The sequence below is a fragment of the Canis lupus genome, chromosome 9 (assembly GCF_003254725.2).
Source record: "Canis lupus dingo isolate Sandy chromosome 9, ASM325472v2, whole genome shotgun sequence".
Classification (NCBI taxonomy): domain Eukaryota; kingdom Metazoa; phylum Chordata; class Mammalia; order Carnivora; family Canidae; genus Canis; species Canis lupus.
In genome coordinates, this window is record NC_064251.1 from 13125095 (window position 1) to 13140302 (window position 15208).

At 54.4% G+C, this 15208-nt stretch overlaps 1 protein-coding gene across 1 annotated transcript in view; it reads left to right on the forward strand.

The window, feature by feature from the left end:
* Positions 1-3978, forward strand: part of CACNG4 (calcium voltage-gated channel auxiliary subunit gamma 4) — a 60273-nt gene extending 56295 nt beyond the window's left edge. The window contains exon 4 of the mRNA XM_025436668.3: positions 926-3978. Within this exon, the coding sequence (XP_025292453.1) occupies positions 926-1464 (539 nt within the window). The 3' untranslated portion in view covers positions 1465-3978. The remainder of the gene's footprint in view (positions 1-925) is intronic.
* Positions 3979-15208: the final 11230 nt, after the last annotated feature.

The following is a 15208-nucleotide window of genomic DNA, read 5'->3' on the forward strand; positions in this document are numbered from 1 at the left end:
AGATGTTCATGGGGGAAACTGGGTAAGGAGGTAGAAAGGAACTCTCTGTACTATCCTCACAACTTTGCAATAAATCTAACATCCTGAAAGCTTATTTTTAGGTTTTTAAATGCACATACCCAATGAGGCAACAGTTTCACATCAAGGAATTCGTCTCGAAGTTGTACTCGTGCATATGTGCAATGGTGTGGACACAGGGATGTCCATGTGTCCGTGACAACTTTGTCATAGCAGAGGGCTGGGAGCTCCCTGAATGTCCACAGCAGACGCTTGGTCAGATGTCCACACGGCAGGTGCCACGTGCACTTAGAAAGACAGACAGGTCCCTGTGTCCTGACATAGGTCTACTAGGTGGACTATTCCATGAAGAAGCAAGGGGATGAAGAGTATTGTGCAAAGAAAAAAAAATAGGGGATCCCTGGGTGGCTCAGCGGTTTAGCAACTGCCTTTGGCGCAGGGTGTGATCCTGGAGTCCTGGGATCGAGTCCCGCGTTGGGCTCCCAGCATGGACCCTGCTTCTCCCTCCTCCTGTGTCTCTGCCTCTCTCTCTCTCTCTCTCTCTATGTATATCATAAATAAATAAATCTTTAAAAAAAGAAAAAAAGAAAAAATAGGTGTGTATGTGTGTGTGAAAGAGAGAAAAAAGGAGGGAAGGAAGGAGAGGGAAGAAGAGGGAGAGAGAGAGACGGGATATAACCATGATATAAAAACAGTAGCCGCCTTCAGGAAGGGAACTGGGTAACAAAGTGCTTGTCTTTTATCTAAACTTTGACTTTATTGCCCATTCCAAACTAATCACTTAAAAGAAAAGTTCACCACCAGAATATATCCAAGGGAGTGTGGCCACCAGCCCCTCCTCTGCTTGTCCAGCTGGGGGCCTAACCTCCACCTCGCCCCCCCGCCCCCTCTTCTGCTTCTCTTTCAGGCCTCAGTAACATCATCGGCATCATCGTCTACATTTCCAGCAACACGGGTGACCCCAGCGACAAGCGCGATGAAGACAAGAAAAACCATTACAACTACGGTTGGTCTTTTTACTTCGGAGCGCTGTCCTTCATCGTGGCCGAGACCGTGGGTGTCCTGGCGGTAAACATTTACATTGAGAAAAATAAAGAGTTGAGATTTAAGACCAAACGGGAGTTCCTGAAGGCTCCCTCCTCGTCTCCCTACGCCAGGATGCCGAGCTACAGGTACCGGCGACGACGCTCGCGGTCCAGCTCGAGGTCCACCGAGGCCTCTCCGTCGCGGGCAGCGTCTCCGGTGGGCCTGAAGATCACCGGGGCCATCCCCATGGGCGAGCTGTCCATGTACACGCTGTCCAGGGAGCCCCTGAAGGTGACCACCGCCGCCAGCTACAGCCCCGACCAGGAGGCCAGCTTCCTGCAGGTGCATGACTTCTTCCAGCAGGACCTGAAGGAAGGCTTGCACGTCAGCATGCTGAACCGGCGGACGACCCCCGTGTGAGCTGCCCCTTTCTCTTCGCACCGGACTCTCCCCAGAACAGCCGTTTGGATCCCACAGGAGGGCACCTGACCCTTAAGATGGACCAGCCATGGACTGATGCCAAACCCAACCCCTCCCTGGGTCTCCAGAAAGTGGCAGGGGCTGGGCTGGCTTGGAGGGAAGCCCCGGGAGCCGGGAATGGAAAGCAGAAGGCTGACTTTATCTGCCCCCCAAAAAAGGTGTTGGATGCCCCGGGATTCTGAAATCTCCTGAGGCTGCACGGCCTTGCTCAACCCGGGAAAACAAAATTGAGCCATTATCTCCTCTTGGAAACAAATCTTGCCAGAAGAATGGGCTTTCGGGCCCCCCTCCCCGGCCGGGTGCGGGGCCGCTGGGAGGGCTTCCAGCAGGCGCACGGGAGCCTTGGACGCTGGTCAGCTGCTTCTGACCTGGGGTTTCCGTGTCCGTGAGCCGGGCATCGAGGAAGCCGAAACTTGCCCCCTTCCTGTCCATCTCTCTCTCTCTCTCTCTCTCTCTCTCTCTCTGTCTCTGTCTGACAGTGGCCAGTTGTTGAAACAACAGCGATCCTGAGGAGAAAGCCCTGTGGCCAACTGGTGCTTTGGCCTTTGTGCTGTTCTGGGCCCAGCTTCCCTCAACCCGAGGAGACCGAGGCCTGTGGAACAATCCGCAGAGGCGGGGAGGCCTTGGCTGGCCTGGGTGTGAGGCCAAGGCCAGAGTCTGTTGCCGGCATTCCCACCCGCTTTGAGAAGTTTCTGCCTCCCACTGAAAGGGCGGAACATGCTGACGGTATCTGAGAGTCTGGAAGATTCCACGGGTCCGAGGATGGGTGGCCATATGGCCTCTTGCTGTGCCCCTCCCCACCGAGCCGGGGAGCAGCTCGGTCCCTCCTCGGGGAGAGGAAAGGCCAGACCCCCACCCCCACCCCCACTGGTGTTTGGCAACAGGAGCCCGAACTTCTGTACAAGAAAGGAAGACCCGAGGGTGAACAGCGACCAAAAACTCCGAACAAACATCCATTTCCCAAGTGGTCATGAATCATGGTTTATTGCCAGTGAAGGCCAGGAGAGCAAGTGACGGTCATTTCTTCGCCCTAAAAGAGGCAGCAGCAGCCCCCCTCCCCGACTCCTAGGATCGTGATCTGTCTTGCCACCACCCGACGACCAAGGGCTCAGCCGGGGGAGTTGGGACGAGGTGGCCGAGGTGGCCGAGGTGGCCGTGCTCTGCTTCCCCACCTCCTGGGCCTGAGAGGGACATCTCCGCGCTGGGGATCCTGGGGGCGGTTCCACGGCTGCGGGGCGCAACCATCTCCCCCTCCCTGCACCCTCCCCAAGCAAGCGGAGAACGTGGAAGCCTGTGTGGGTTCCCAAGAAAACCTTTCCAGAACCGGGAGCTCCCCTTCTTTTATATAAAAACACGTGCTTTCTAAAGACAACTCCTTTCTTACTTTTTGAGACTTGGTAATCCCATCTCGAGCGGTCGTCTGGGGTCCCGGTAGCTGTCATACTTAGATGTGACAAGCACATTCTTACCTCAGCCACCTGCTCAGCGACCCCCTGGGGCGGACCCCACCCCTAGGAGTTCAGATCTGGGTCACGGTCATCGCCATCCTCCTCCACACCCCTGCCCCCAAGAGGAGATCTCCGCGGGGACCCCCCCCCCGACCCGACAGCCCCGGACACGGGCCAGCTGAGGCGCGGTGTGCTGGGGCCCCTCTGTGCTTGCTCGAAACCCCGTCCTGCCGTCGAGGTTGGCTTCGTGTGGTGGTTGGTCCAAGCATGTGCCGCAGTGAATGCTGGATGTCAGGGCTCGTGGCCTGCGCCACCGCGGGCCACCCCGGCCCGTCCTGCCCCCGCCGCAGCCACACCCCCCCACCCCATCCATGACACTGTCTCACCAGGCTCGAAGGAAGGGGGCAAGATCTGGGAACCCATCGCCCAGCGAGGTCCCCAGGCTCTTCTGTCCCTTCCCGAAGCGACGCAGCCGAGCCCTTTCTTCCACGTCGGTCACCCGCCCGCACCTGCTGCCCTGGACGTCATCGGAGAAAGCCGTGTTCTAGTGATTCCTACCTCTTGCCCAGTCCCAGGCAGAGAATGTGGGGCCCGCTCTAGGGACCAAGAAAGAGCAGAAAGAAGCAACAAAGGACAGAAGAGCAAGGAGCAGAACCACCTCAGCGCCCCTGGTCTTCGTAGCTTTGCTCCCCCGGCTCCTGGCCGCTCACTCGGCCCTGGTCCCCCCCGCACCCCTCCACCCCCCACCCCCGCTCACCCCCTCTCAGCCAGGCCTGCCTGGGGATGTGGGCGGACTGGCTCCCTGCCACCTGTCAGTCTGAGACCTTGCGTCCTTCGAGGGGGGGGACCCGGTGGCCTGTGCCCGCCCCCTCCCATCCCACCGCCCTCTCCAGCCAGCCCCTGTGTGTTTCGCCAGTTAAGCACCTGTGAATCCTGTACCTACTACTGGTTTTGGGTTGTTAGTTCTGTCTTTTTTTTAATTAAATAAAAACATTTTTAAAATGTTCTCTTCTTGATGTGGGGGGGGATGGGTAGAGCTCCCCGCGAGTCTCTGTGGGCACTTGGAGTCCGGGGGACCCAGCGGACCCTTCAGGAGAGGACAGAGGGAGGGCGGATCCTGTGCTGGTCAAGGTGGGTTTCTCTGGCTTTCATCCAGGTCACCAGCCACCTCCCCGGCACCGCCGGCTGGTTCCAGACTGCTGGGTGGTGTCGCCGAGGTGCCTTTGCACAGATGGGCTGGCGGACGGACTGGCCACCCCGGGTGCACTGCGCCCATCTGGGCAGCTGAGCAAGCCAGGCCTGTCTTCAGAGCCTGCAGGGTGGCGGCCAGACAGACGGAACCATAGCCTCGGGGGCCCCAGGCTGCCTGGCTGGGTTTCTAAGGCGTCCAGCCTCCTTTGCCCTCCAAATTCTGAAATAATTAAGAAATAAAGGAGAGTCAAGTACCAAAATGATTGGTACTCGAGACAGGAGAATGGGGCTCCCACCAGAGGCCAAATGGGACCAAGCCACCTAATCTCGGGCACAGCAGCCGGCCACCACTGCCCCCAGCCGCCAAGGAAGAGTGACGTAAGGGTCAGAGAGAGGGACAGGGTGACCCCCCTGATCAGGGCAATGTTGACACCCTGCCACAGGGCCCAGCCGGTCGCAGTGGGCACCCGCTGTAACCCAGCACGTTCACCCGGGCAGGTGGGCACTGGTGGGATGCGTCAGCGCTCCCCTCCGAGGAGGCACGTCGACGGGATGATCGGTGGCCTCCCCTAGTTTTGCCCAAGCTGCAGTCCAAGGGACTTCTAGATCAATCACACGTTCCCCTGTCTTCCAGGATCAAGACCTCGAGTTTTCCTCCCCGAGGAGGCTTTGCTGCTCCTCCTGGAACCTAGAAGCTCTAAACTCTGAGCCTCAGGACGGCCTTTCTCAGCCTGGTGCCAGCAAAGGGCGGCTGAGTGTGCCCCGTCCCCACTCTGGTGGCTGCAGGAACCACTCCCCGCATGGCTGAACTTCCAGCCCTGGCTTTTGGACCCTTCTTCCCTCCTACCTGAGATCGGCACATGGGGAAACCCGTGTCCCAGATGCGCTGAGCCACCAGGTACTGGGGCCAGGGGAGTTCAGGCCCCCCCTCCACCGCCAACTGACCCCCTGCCAAGCTCTGGGCCCATGGCTCTGCCAGCCGGAGCCAACGCCACCCATCACGAGCACCATGTGCCAGAACTTCCCCGCTTATTTATTCTTAGCCCTCAGGAACCTCTGGCTGGGCACAAGCTTTGCAGCCATCCTCGTGGAATCCCACAGCAGTCTGAATTTAGTGGGTGGGTTACGGCCTCCTGCGTGGGGCTCAGGTGGTCACGACTTTCTTTCCACTAAAAACTCAGCCACCCGAATTTGCAGTTAGATCCACAAGAACTGACACAAAAGTGGGTGTTCCTCTTCCCTAACCAAAATGCCCCTGTGAGCCCCACTCCGGCCCAGCGGGTCCCCCATTCTTCCCTTCACTCTATCACTTAGAGCAGGACAACAACATGACCAAAACCCCCTAGTCGTAGATCGGATCAAGGCAACAGAAGTCTACCTCTCACTCATGTCAAGTCCACCCAACGGGGCGGCGGGTGGGGGGTTGCTGTGCTCCACACGGTCATCCAGAGGTCAAGGCTCATGCTGCGGAGGCCCGTTCATCTTCAACATAGGCTTCCGACGTTGCCCTGGCATGACGTCCAGCAGGCTGAGGGAGAAGACGGAGGGCAGGTGATCTTGGGAATGGGGGGGGTCTTGTGGGGAGTTTCAATGGACCAGGAAGTTACGACTTTCCCTTCTGCCCGTAGGCCGTTGGCCAGAATTCAGTAACGCAGTCACATCTCTAAGAGCTGGGGAAGATGGGAAATGTAGTCGAGTCTGGGAGGGCGGCGGGGAGGACAGTCAGGGGAACAGCTGGCCGGTCTCGGCTCCCTGGTCTGTGTCCTTCAGTACCTCCCTCTTTTGCCTCCGCCACTGCCAATCTTTCGGGGAGTGCCCACTTGACCCTGACACTTTGTCTGGGACTGCACCCACCTCTGTGTGGCCTGGGCCCTCCTTCAGCTCCAGCGGGACGTCTGGCCTCTTCTCTGCTCCTGATGTCCCATCTGCAAAATGGGCCCATGCTCCCTTCTCCCGAGGTTTGGAGGAACAGGCTGGAGCTTGCACCCTGACCCAAATAAGAACCACAGAATCACTGGACACCATGCCCAGCGGGAGTGATCGGTACTTTAGGAATCATCTCATTTGACGCACTCATCCTAGAAGAGGAAATAAGCCCAAAGAGGCAGAGAGGGATCAAGGAAGAATAAGAAGAAGGAAGGAAATCCTTTTTGAGGATGTTCACAACACCCCTGAAAGGGAGACGCCACTAGCCCAGTGGTTCTCAAGCAGGGGTGATTTTCTTCTCCGTGGAGGCTAGGGACGCTCCTGAACATACTACGACGAGCAGGACGGCGCCTTCACCCTACCCCGCTAGGGACGACTTGGCCCAAAATGTCAATAATGCCAAAAATCACGCACTGGCCTGATTTTACAGCGAGGGAGACTAAGGTACTGGCAGGGAAGGTCCCTGGCACAGGATCACATATGAGCTTTTGGTATTTACAAATAGGCTGTGCACATAGTAGGAAAACTTGTTCATTTATGTCCAGGATTTCCTTTCCCTGCAACGCTGATTTTTGCCTTTTTCTTTTTTAAGATTTTATTTATTTATTCATGAGAGACACAGAGAGAGAGGCAGAGACACAGACAGAGGGAGAAGCAGGCTCCATGCAGGGAGCCTGATGGGGGACTCGACCCTGGGACCCCAGGATCATGCCCTGGGCTGAAGGCAGATGTTCAACCGCTGAGCCACCTGGGCGTCCCTGATTTTTGCCTTTTCCTCTTCGCTTCTGAGCCAACAGTTCTGGCGACACATTGGTTGTTGTGGAAGGAGATGGGAAACCAGCCACCTGTCCTGGGCGGGGGTGGGGGTGCCTGGGTTTGGGGGCAAAAGGCTGCCTGAATCCAACCAAACAGACCACCAGAGAACAAGGCCAGAAACTGGCCCAGCCTGAGTTGCTGGGACTGCACAGCTGCGGAGCCCTCCCTGCCCGCACCCACCCGGCAGCTGCAGGGGTGGCCTGGAGCCAGAAAGACTGGGCAAGGCCCCCAGTGACCCTCCTCCAGGGTCAGATGACAAGGTGGTGCTTCCCTCCCAGCGTTATTGGGAGAATAAAGAAAACCGGAACAAAAAAACAGTCGTAAACGCCCCAGCTCAGCAATAGCATCAGGAGTGAGTTTTCAGGAGTGTTTGTTGACTGACAACACACAAGGAGTTTCTCCAGATGGACTGTTCTAGAACAGCCCTTGGAGGTGGTGCTCTGAGAGCCAGGCCTGCGGGGTGCCGTGCCTACTGCATTTTGGTTTGGGAGACACCTGTCATCCAGCCCATCCCACACGATACAGTGCCCCCCGGAGAGCAGGCAAAAGCAGTCCCGACCACTTGCAGGTGCCCTGGGAGCTGGGCTGCACGAAAAGGTCTGGGTCCCCCAGCGTGAGGTTAGCACAGGAGAGGCCTGGGTGGGGGAGGGGGAAGCCGGGGAAGGGAGGCCTCCCCGCAGGGAGCTCAGAGCCAGCACGTGACTTCAGCTCCCTGCACTGGTTCCTAATATAGCACCCCTGGCTGCCCCTCCCTAGGCAGGAGGGGTGGGGTGAGGGGTTGAAGGCAGGAGAGGCACTCAGGGACCTTAGAATCCAAAGGGGAACATGGGGCCCACACACCTGATACAGATATTTTTAAACTTGCAGCTTCCAGCAAAACCCCCGAGACAACTTCAGGAACAGAAGTCTGCCATGGAAGAGGGTTCCAAGTGCTTTTCCCTGTGCTTACAACTGCAGGACGGGACCTACTTCTGACCACTGTCCCCTGATAAGTTTTCTCTGAGAGACGTCGACCCCTGGGGCACCTCCAGGACACACAAATTAAATTGCAAAGAGCTGGGTCCTTTTTTTTTTTTTATTAAAGATTTTATTTATTTATTTATTTATTTATTTATTTATTTATTTATTTATTCATTCATTCATGAGAGACACACAGAGAGAGGCAGAGACACAGGCAGAGGGAGAAGCAGGCTCCATGCAGGGAGCCCAACGCAGGACCCATCCCAGGACCCCGGGATCATGCCCTGAGCCAAAGGCAGAGATGCTCCACCACTGAGCCACCCAGGTGCTCTGCGGTAGGTCTTTCTTAAGACAAATAATGCTATGTTTTCCTAATTCTAAGAGTATTCCCTTTTAACTTTAAAAATCTGAAAAATACGGAGAAATTAAAGAAGACAATGACAGCCAAAATCCCATACCCAAGCCATAAACACAGTTATAACTATGCAGTGCACACGAATGCGTGTCAGGGTGCGGCTTAATACCCTGCCTCTGTTCACAGCTTCTCATCATGGAAATCTTTCCCATACCTTTTTTTTGGGGAGGGGTGTCTTTTAAGATTTGTTTATTTGAGAGAGAGAGAGAGAGCGCTGATATGAAAGTCGGGGAGGGGGAGAGGGAGAGAGAATCTCAAGCAGACTCCCCACTAAATGTGGAACCCGACTGAGGGCTCACAACCCTAAGATCATGACCTGAGCCAAAATCAAAAGTCAGATGCTTAATCCACTGAGCCACCCAGGCACCCCTTCCCTCAAAACCATGATCTTTAATGTCCACATAAAACAGAGGTGCTGCCATTGATTTAACTGGTGTCCTATTGCTGGACGTGACCTATTTGCCCCCTAGATCTTAAATGTTGGCTGAATGGGGCTGAAGCTGGGATTCTCAGGATGCATTTTGTTAAGATCTGGTGAGTTCTCACTATGGACTTCTGGCTCAGTCTTATCCTAGAGGCCGATGAAAAGGTCAGGCTCCTTGTCCACGCCGAAATACACTCAGGATCTTGTCTATACACATACACCTGGGTGTGTGGGCTGGGGGTGGATAACAGCCTCCCCTCCCCAGTGGCTAGGAAGCAGCTTTGTGCCAAGTTTCTCTCGAAAGGCTGGGGCTGCTTCATTCCACCACGCCTCACAGTTAGCTATCCTCAGCCAGGCTAAATGTAATTCCTTCCTCTCTCCGACCGTATGCATTAGTAGTGCCGTGTAACAAATTACCCCAGAACTTAGTGGCATTGAACAACCATTAAATATGGTCATGGATGCTTGATAGAGACAGGATCAGGATGGCATATCTCTGCTCCGCAGTGTCTGGGGCCTAGGCTGGAAGACTCAATGGTTGAGGGCTGGAATCATCTAGAGGTTTATTTGCTCACAGGTCTGGCAGTTGACGCTGACTATTGGCAAACACTCAACTTGCAGCTTTCAGCCTGTCTACACCCGGCTTCTTGTGTGGCCTGAGGTTCCTCACAGCATGGCGGCTGGGTCCAAGTGCCAATGTCTCCAGAGCAAGAGAGAAAGGTGGAAGTCTCAGAAGTCACTTCCATTGCACTTTAAGGGTGAAGACCCACTGGAATTGAAGGAGAGAGGAAATGATCTGCACTCTTGGCAAGGAGTGACAAGGTTCTAGAAGAACATGTGGGCACAGAAATACTTCCGTGGCCATTTTTTGGAAGATGCAATCTCCCGTCCCCTACCACCATCCCTCCGGTACCCTGCCTGCCCTAGGCTTCTTCTCCACCCACCAATCCTCCCTTCTGGCCTCTGTCCCCACTGTGTCCTCTGGAGCTCCCTGCAGCTCCACCTCTGGGGGCACATGAAACCACCCTCCCTTCCAAGGACACCCTCCTCCCTGTCCTCCTGGTGATAGCTGTCCCTTCTGCTGGGGCTCCCTGCCCAGGTTCCCAACATGACATTCCTGACTGCTCAGCCCCATCCTCAGTCCTGAGAGATGTGAGGCTGCAAAGGGAGAAAGGGAATCCAAGGGACCTTAGGGTCCAGAGGAAGACTGGGGCTCATATACCTGACACAGATATTTTTAAACTTGCAACTTCCAACAAAACTGCCAGGACAACCTCAGGAACAGAAGTCTGTGGTCAGAGAAGGTTATGAACTCATGTCCTTGGACTTGTAATAGCAGGAGAGGGAAGTGTGGGGATGCTGATACCTCCAGGCCATTATTCCTCCACCCTCCTGGGAGAAAGCCTTCTCTGAGGTCCTGGGGTAAACCACCCTGAGCCCCCTCTCATCATCATCATCTCTCAAATGCCTTCCTGGCCACTCCTTCACGTTCATCAGAGGCTTCACCTTTGCAGCCCACGTCCTGCCATCATCAATATCCATGGGGCCAACCACCCCAACTCCCTGGTCCCACTCCTTCCTTCTAGCCCAATGACTTTTGTCTCCCACCTGGATCTTGGTAGCACCCCTGTCTGCCCCCCATCTGCCCCATAATCTTCTGGGACAGTGTCTCCTCTCTGACCACCCCTTCTTTCCCTTACCACCCCCTACCTGTTCTCCAACCTCTCAAGTCCTCCGGGGGCCTTGACTGCTCCATATTCCCCCAATACATTGACCTTCCTGGTAGCAGGGCCATCAAAAATCATCATTTAAACTCATCCTTGCCAATGCCTCCCATTCCTTTGACCTCTTTTCCTTCTTGCTTTTCCCTCCTGGAAAACCCCAACCCTCTTCATCTCACCTTCCATCCTCTCCTGCATCTGAGCTGCAATTGGAGGCCAGAGAAAATCAAGCAAATTGTTAATCAACACGTGTGCCCACAGACAGTGGCCTCCAAGGATGTCCAAGTCCCAATCCCTGGAATCTGCAAAGATGTCACTCTATGTGGCAAAGGGAACTTCACAGATATGATTAAAATGAGGATCTTGAGATGGGGAGCTTTTCCTGGACTGTCTGGGGGGCACCCAGTGTCATCACAAGAGTCCATCTAAGGGAAAGAGGGAAGCAGCAGTCAGAGAAAGAGACATGATGACAGAAGCAGAGGTCAGAGTGGCACCATCTTGGGCTTTGAAGATGGAAGAGCTCCTGGTCCCCTGGACTCAGAGGATGGAATTGGGGGCAGCAAGCCCGACGCAACAGAAGGTCTGAGCTGAACAGTGTAGGGAGGCAGATGAAGTGGTGTAAAGAGGTTGGACCAACTGGTGGCACTGTGCTTTTTTAGAGTATCTTAAGATCAAACGCCCAAGGCCATGGCGCAGCCTAATTAAGGCTGAGCTCAAAATTAGATCAGCATGTTGCCAAGGAAGATTTAGTCAGCACCCTCCCAGGTGGGCTGTAGCCCCAGCTCGGAATGAGGTCCACCTCTGGGAGACGTTTTCTTTCCCCTACTTATGTCTGGTCCTTCTTGGAAAAAGAACAGTCATTTGGGACCATTGAAAACTGGTTCATCGGGCAGCCTGGGTGGCTCAGTGGTTTAGCGCCGTCTTCAGCCCAGGGCGTGATCCCAGAGACCTAGGATCGAGTCCCACGTCGGGCTCCCTGCATGGAGCCTGCTTCTCCCTCTGCCTGTGTCTCTGCCTCTCTCTCTCTCTATGTCTCTCATGAATAAATAAATAAAATCCTAAAAAAAAAAAAAAAAAAAAAAAAAAGAAAACTGGTTCATCTAGACAAATAAAACACAGACAACTCCCATTTAGCTGATTGGGCCATATCTAAAGATTGTAAAAAATTTTGGCTCTCAGGAGGCTGCTTCCTTTTGAATTTGACCTCAGGGATAATGAAGATGCCCTCCGGGGGTGTCCCTCAGTACCTTGAGGCGAACTAGCCATTGGTCCAAGCTACCATTTCTAATGTCCCTATGGCCTCAAACCACATAGAAAAGTCCTCTGGGGGGCGCCTGAATGGCTCAGTGGTTGAGCATCTGCCTTTGGCTCAGGTCGTGATCCCGGAGTCCTAAGATCAAGCCCTGCATCGGCTTCCCACTGGGAACCTGCTTCTCCTGCTGCCTATGCCTCTGCCTCTCTGTGTGTCTCTCATGAATAAATAAAAAAAATTTTAAAAAGTCCTCTGGATCATCTGGTGGGATAAATTATTTGATTCCGTCCCCTTCTTTTAGTGCATCTGTCCATCCAGCCATCCCTCAGTCATTCAACAAACATCTATGAAGATCCCACCCTGGGCTCCGATCTGGGGGTGTTCTCTGAGGGCACCCAGAAGGAGTAGGTCATATGGCCTCATTGTCTCTACCGTCCAGAGGTTTATCACCCATCAGAGAAAGCTGATCTATCTGTGGCCTGTAAATAATAATAATATCACTAGCCATCCTGGATGACTGCCTACTCTAGTAGCTCAGAACACAAAATACTTAAACTTAAACAACACTTAAACAACAGAAATGTACTTTCTCCTGGTTCTGGAGGCTGGAGGTCTCAGATCAGGGTGCCAGTACGGTTGGGTTCTGGTAAGAGCCCTCTTCCTGGGCTCACCTCACTGAGTCCTCACGTGGCAGGGAAAAAGAACAAGCTTCTGGTATCTCTCCTCTTAAGCACAGGAGTCCTATCACGAGGGGCCCACCCTCATGACCTCATTCTAACCTAATCACCTCCCAGAGACCTCCCCCCCTCCAAACACCATCACATTGGGGTTTGGGCTTCAACATAATTCTGTCCGTAGCCCCTCGCCCAGGCTAAGCTGGTAAACAGCATTATCTGTGATGCTGGCCAGCACCCCAGCCGGCCAGCACTGCCTTTATTTAGAGACGCAGGAGGGCAGCTTAGGGAGGCCCATGACCTGAGGGAATCCCAGAGGGCAGAGAGGGGCTCTGATGCCCAGGTGGCTGCTCCATCCCTGGCAGGCTGGTTCCCACTCCCAGGACGCCCTCCTTCCCCCTGCCCTGGAAAGGGGAGAGCCCACCCAGCAGGTGCAGATGTCTCCCAGCCCTGGCTCCCAGCAAACGCCAGCTTCCACAGAGCCCCTGCCCTGGCCCAGCAAGGTGCTGGAGAGGTGCACAGGGGGTCTGACAATGGCCTCAATGAGCAAAAAAGGTCTGATTGGAGAAATTTTGCAAACAAGGGGTAGGGGGGGTTGGAGGGTAGGGGTAGGGGGTGATCACCTGCAACCCCCTGCAATCTCCATCATGGCAGATTTACACAAAGACGACTTCAAAGGAAGAGGCCAACCGTCTTTAATGCTCTGCTCACTGGGATGGAGCACTCAGGACTCCCCCACCCCAAGAGAGGTCAGAACAGACCTCATTTCCCCAACTTAGGGCACTTAGTTCATAGCTTCTTGTTTTCCTATCAGATTTTCCACCAACTTTCCTCTCTTCATCCCACTGGCATAAAAACACTCAGATTTAACCCTTCCTCTGGGTCTTTGTTTCCCGTGCCAAGGCTTCCGTGCCATGGAAAACTTACAGGGAATAAGTTTGGATGTGTTTCTCTAGTGATGGGAGCCTACGCTGAGGACTTAGAAGGGCAGAGGAAACGGATACTTTTGCTCCCCGTAGCCACAGTAGATCCTGACCTCTCCTCCCAGCTCCAAGCATTGCTTTAGAGTTCGGGCTCTGGGTTCTGAAGCCTGGCTTCACCATCTATCTCCTTGCTGGGTGACCTCGGACAAGTTGCTTCGTGTGTCTGGGCCTCTGTATCCTTACCTGTAAAACGGACGTAATAGTCACACTCACCTCACGGATTGGTATGAAGCTTAAAGGCAATGGTGTGGAGGGAAGCCTCGGTGGTTCAGTGGTTGAGGGGCTCCTTCAGCTCGGGTTGTGTTCCCGGGGTCCCAGGATGGAGTCCCACATCAGGCTTCCTGCAGGGAGCCTGCTTCTCCCTCTGCTTATGTCTCGGCCCCTCTCTCTGTGTCTCTCATGAATAAATAAAATCTTAAAAAAGGGGCGGGGGGGCAATGATGTGGAAAGGTTTACCACAACACGTGATATACAATAGATACACAAGATGCGCGGTTCCTATGATTATCGTTATTATTAACAGTCTGTGACTCCAAGGCTGGACGCCTGAGTGCTTCTCCGCCCACAGGCAGAGTATTTCTGTGAGCTGTGTCAGCCTGAGGCTGGGATTTTGAAGTCAAAACCCTGCCCAGCTCAGGGGTCTATTCTTGGCCACACACTAGCCTCTTGGATAGACCCTAGAAGAGGCAACTGGTCAATTGATAAAGAAGAGATGCAGAGGGGCGCCTGGGTGGCTCAGTCTGTTAAGCATCTTCCTTCGTCTCAGGTCATGATCTCAGGGTCCTGGGATCGAGTCCTACATCAGGCTCCCTGCGTGGAGCCTGCTTCTCCCTCTGCCTATGTCTCTGCTTCTCTCTTTGTGTCTCTCATGAATAAATAAAATCTTAAAAAGAAAGAGAGAGAGAGATGCAGAACCCAGGAGGGATCCAGGGGCTCGAGCCTGGGGTGGGGGGCACACGGGCTCGCAGGACTCTCTGGGGGCCATCCCAAACTGTCCTCTGTCCTCTGCTGTGTCCACACACCATCAGCCTCTTCACAGTTCCCTGCCGACCAACCCACTTCTGTTGTTTTTAACTTAAATATATTTATTTTGTAAATGAAAACAGAACTGGTGAAACGTTAATAGAAGTAAAACTCAAACAGTAAAATAAAAACAGAACGACAGTCAGGTCCAGCTAGATTCCTTGTCCTCTCCAAGCTAGTCTTTGATTCGCAAGCATCAGAAAGGTTAGCTAAAGACTTCCTTTCCTTCTGGACCCAGTTGAAGGGGTGGGAGGAGAATTGAAAAGGAAAAAGCATTCCCACGCCAGGCACAGTGCTGGGTAATGCCAGGCCCAGGAACCACCAGGAATCTTCCCGCAGTTTAGGGTTGTGCTAGGACTTGAGGCTAAAGCCAGGGAGGTGGGCCCCTGGTGGTTCTGGTGGAGGAGCCCCAAGATGTCCCCACGCAGGCTCCTGCATTCCCCAGACCCCCAGGACAAGGACCCACTCACACCCCTTTGCACTGGTGACCGGCCTGCCCAGTGTGGGAGCTGGGCTGTGGTACCTGTGTCCCGCAGGGTCCCCTGCCGTCACCCAGCTGTATCGCCTCCTCCTGCAGCCCAGAGCAAGCACATTCCCACACATCTAGTATCCCTGTGGCCTATCCCTCACTGCCTCCAACTCAGGTATCCTGAGCTGCTAATCGTGGAGATCCCAAGTCACCATCTAGAGCCTTCTCTCCCTGCCCCTCCTTGAGGTATTTTAGGTCTCAGGAGGGAAACAAAGTCCTGAAACCCGAGGAGAAGCTATCCTCGGTGACACGCCTGGGATGTGCATTAATAGAAGCCTCCCTCAGGCCCCTGACACGTCTGGGCAGCTGCTCAGCCCCGTCT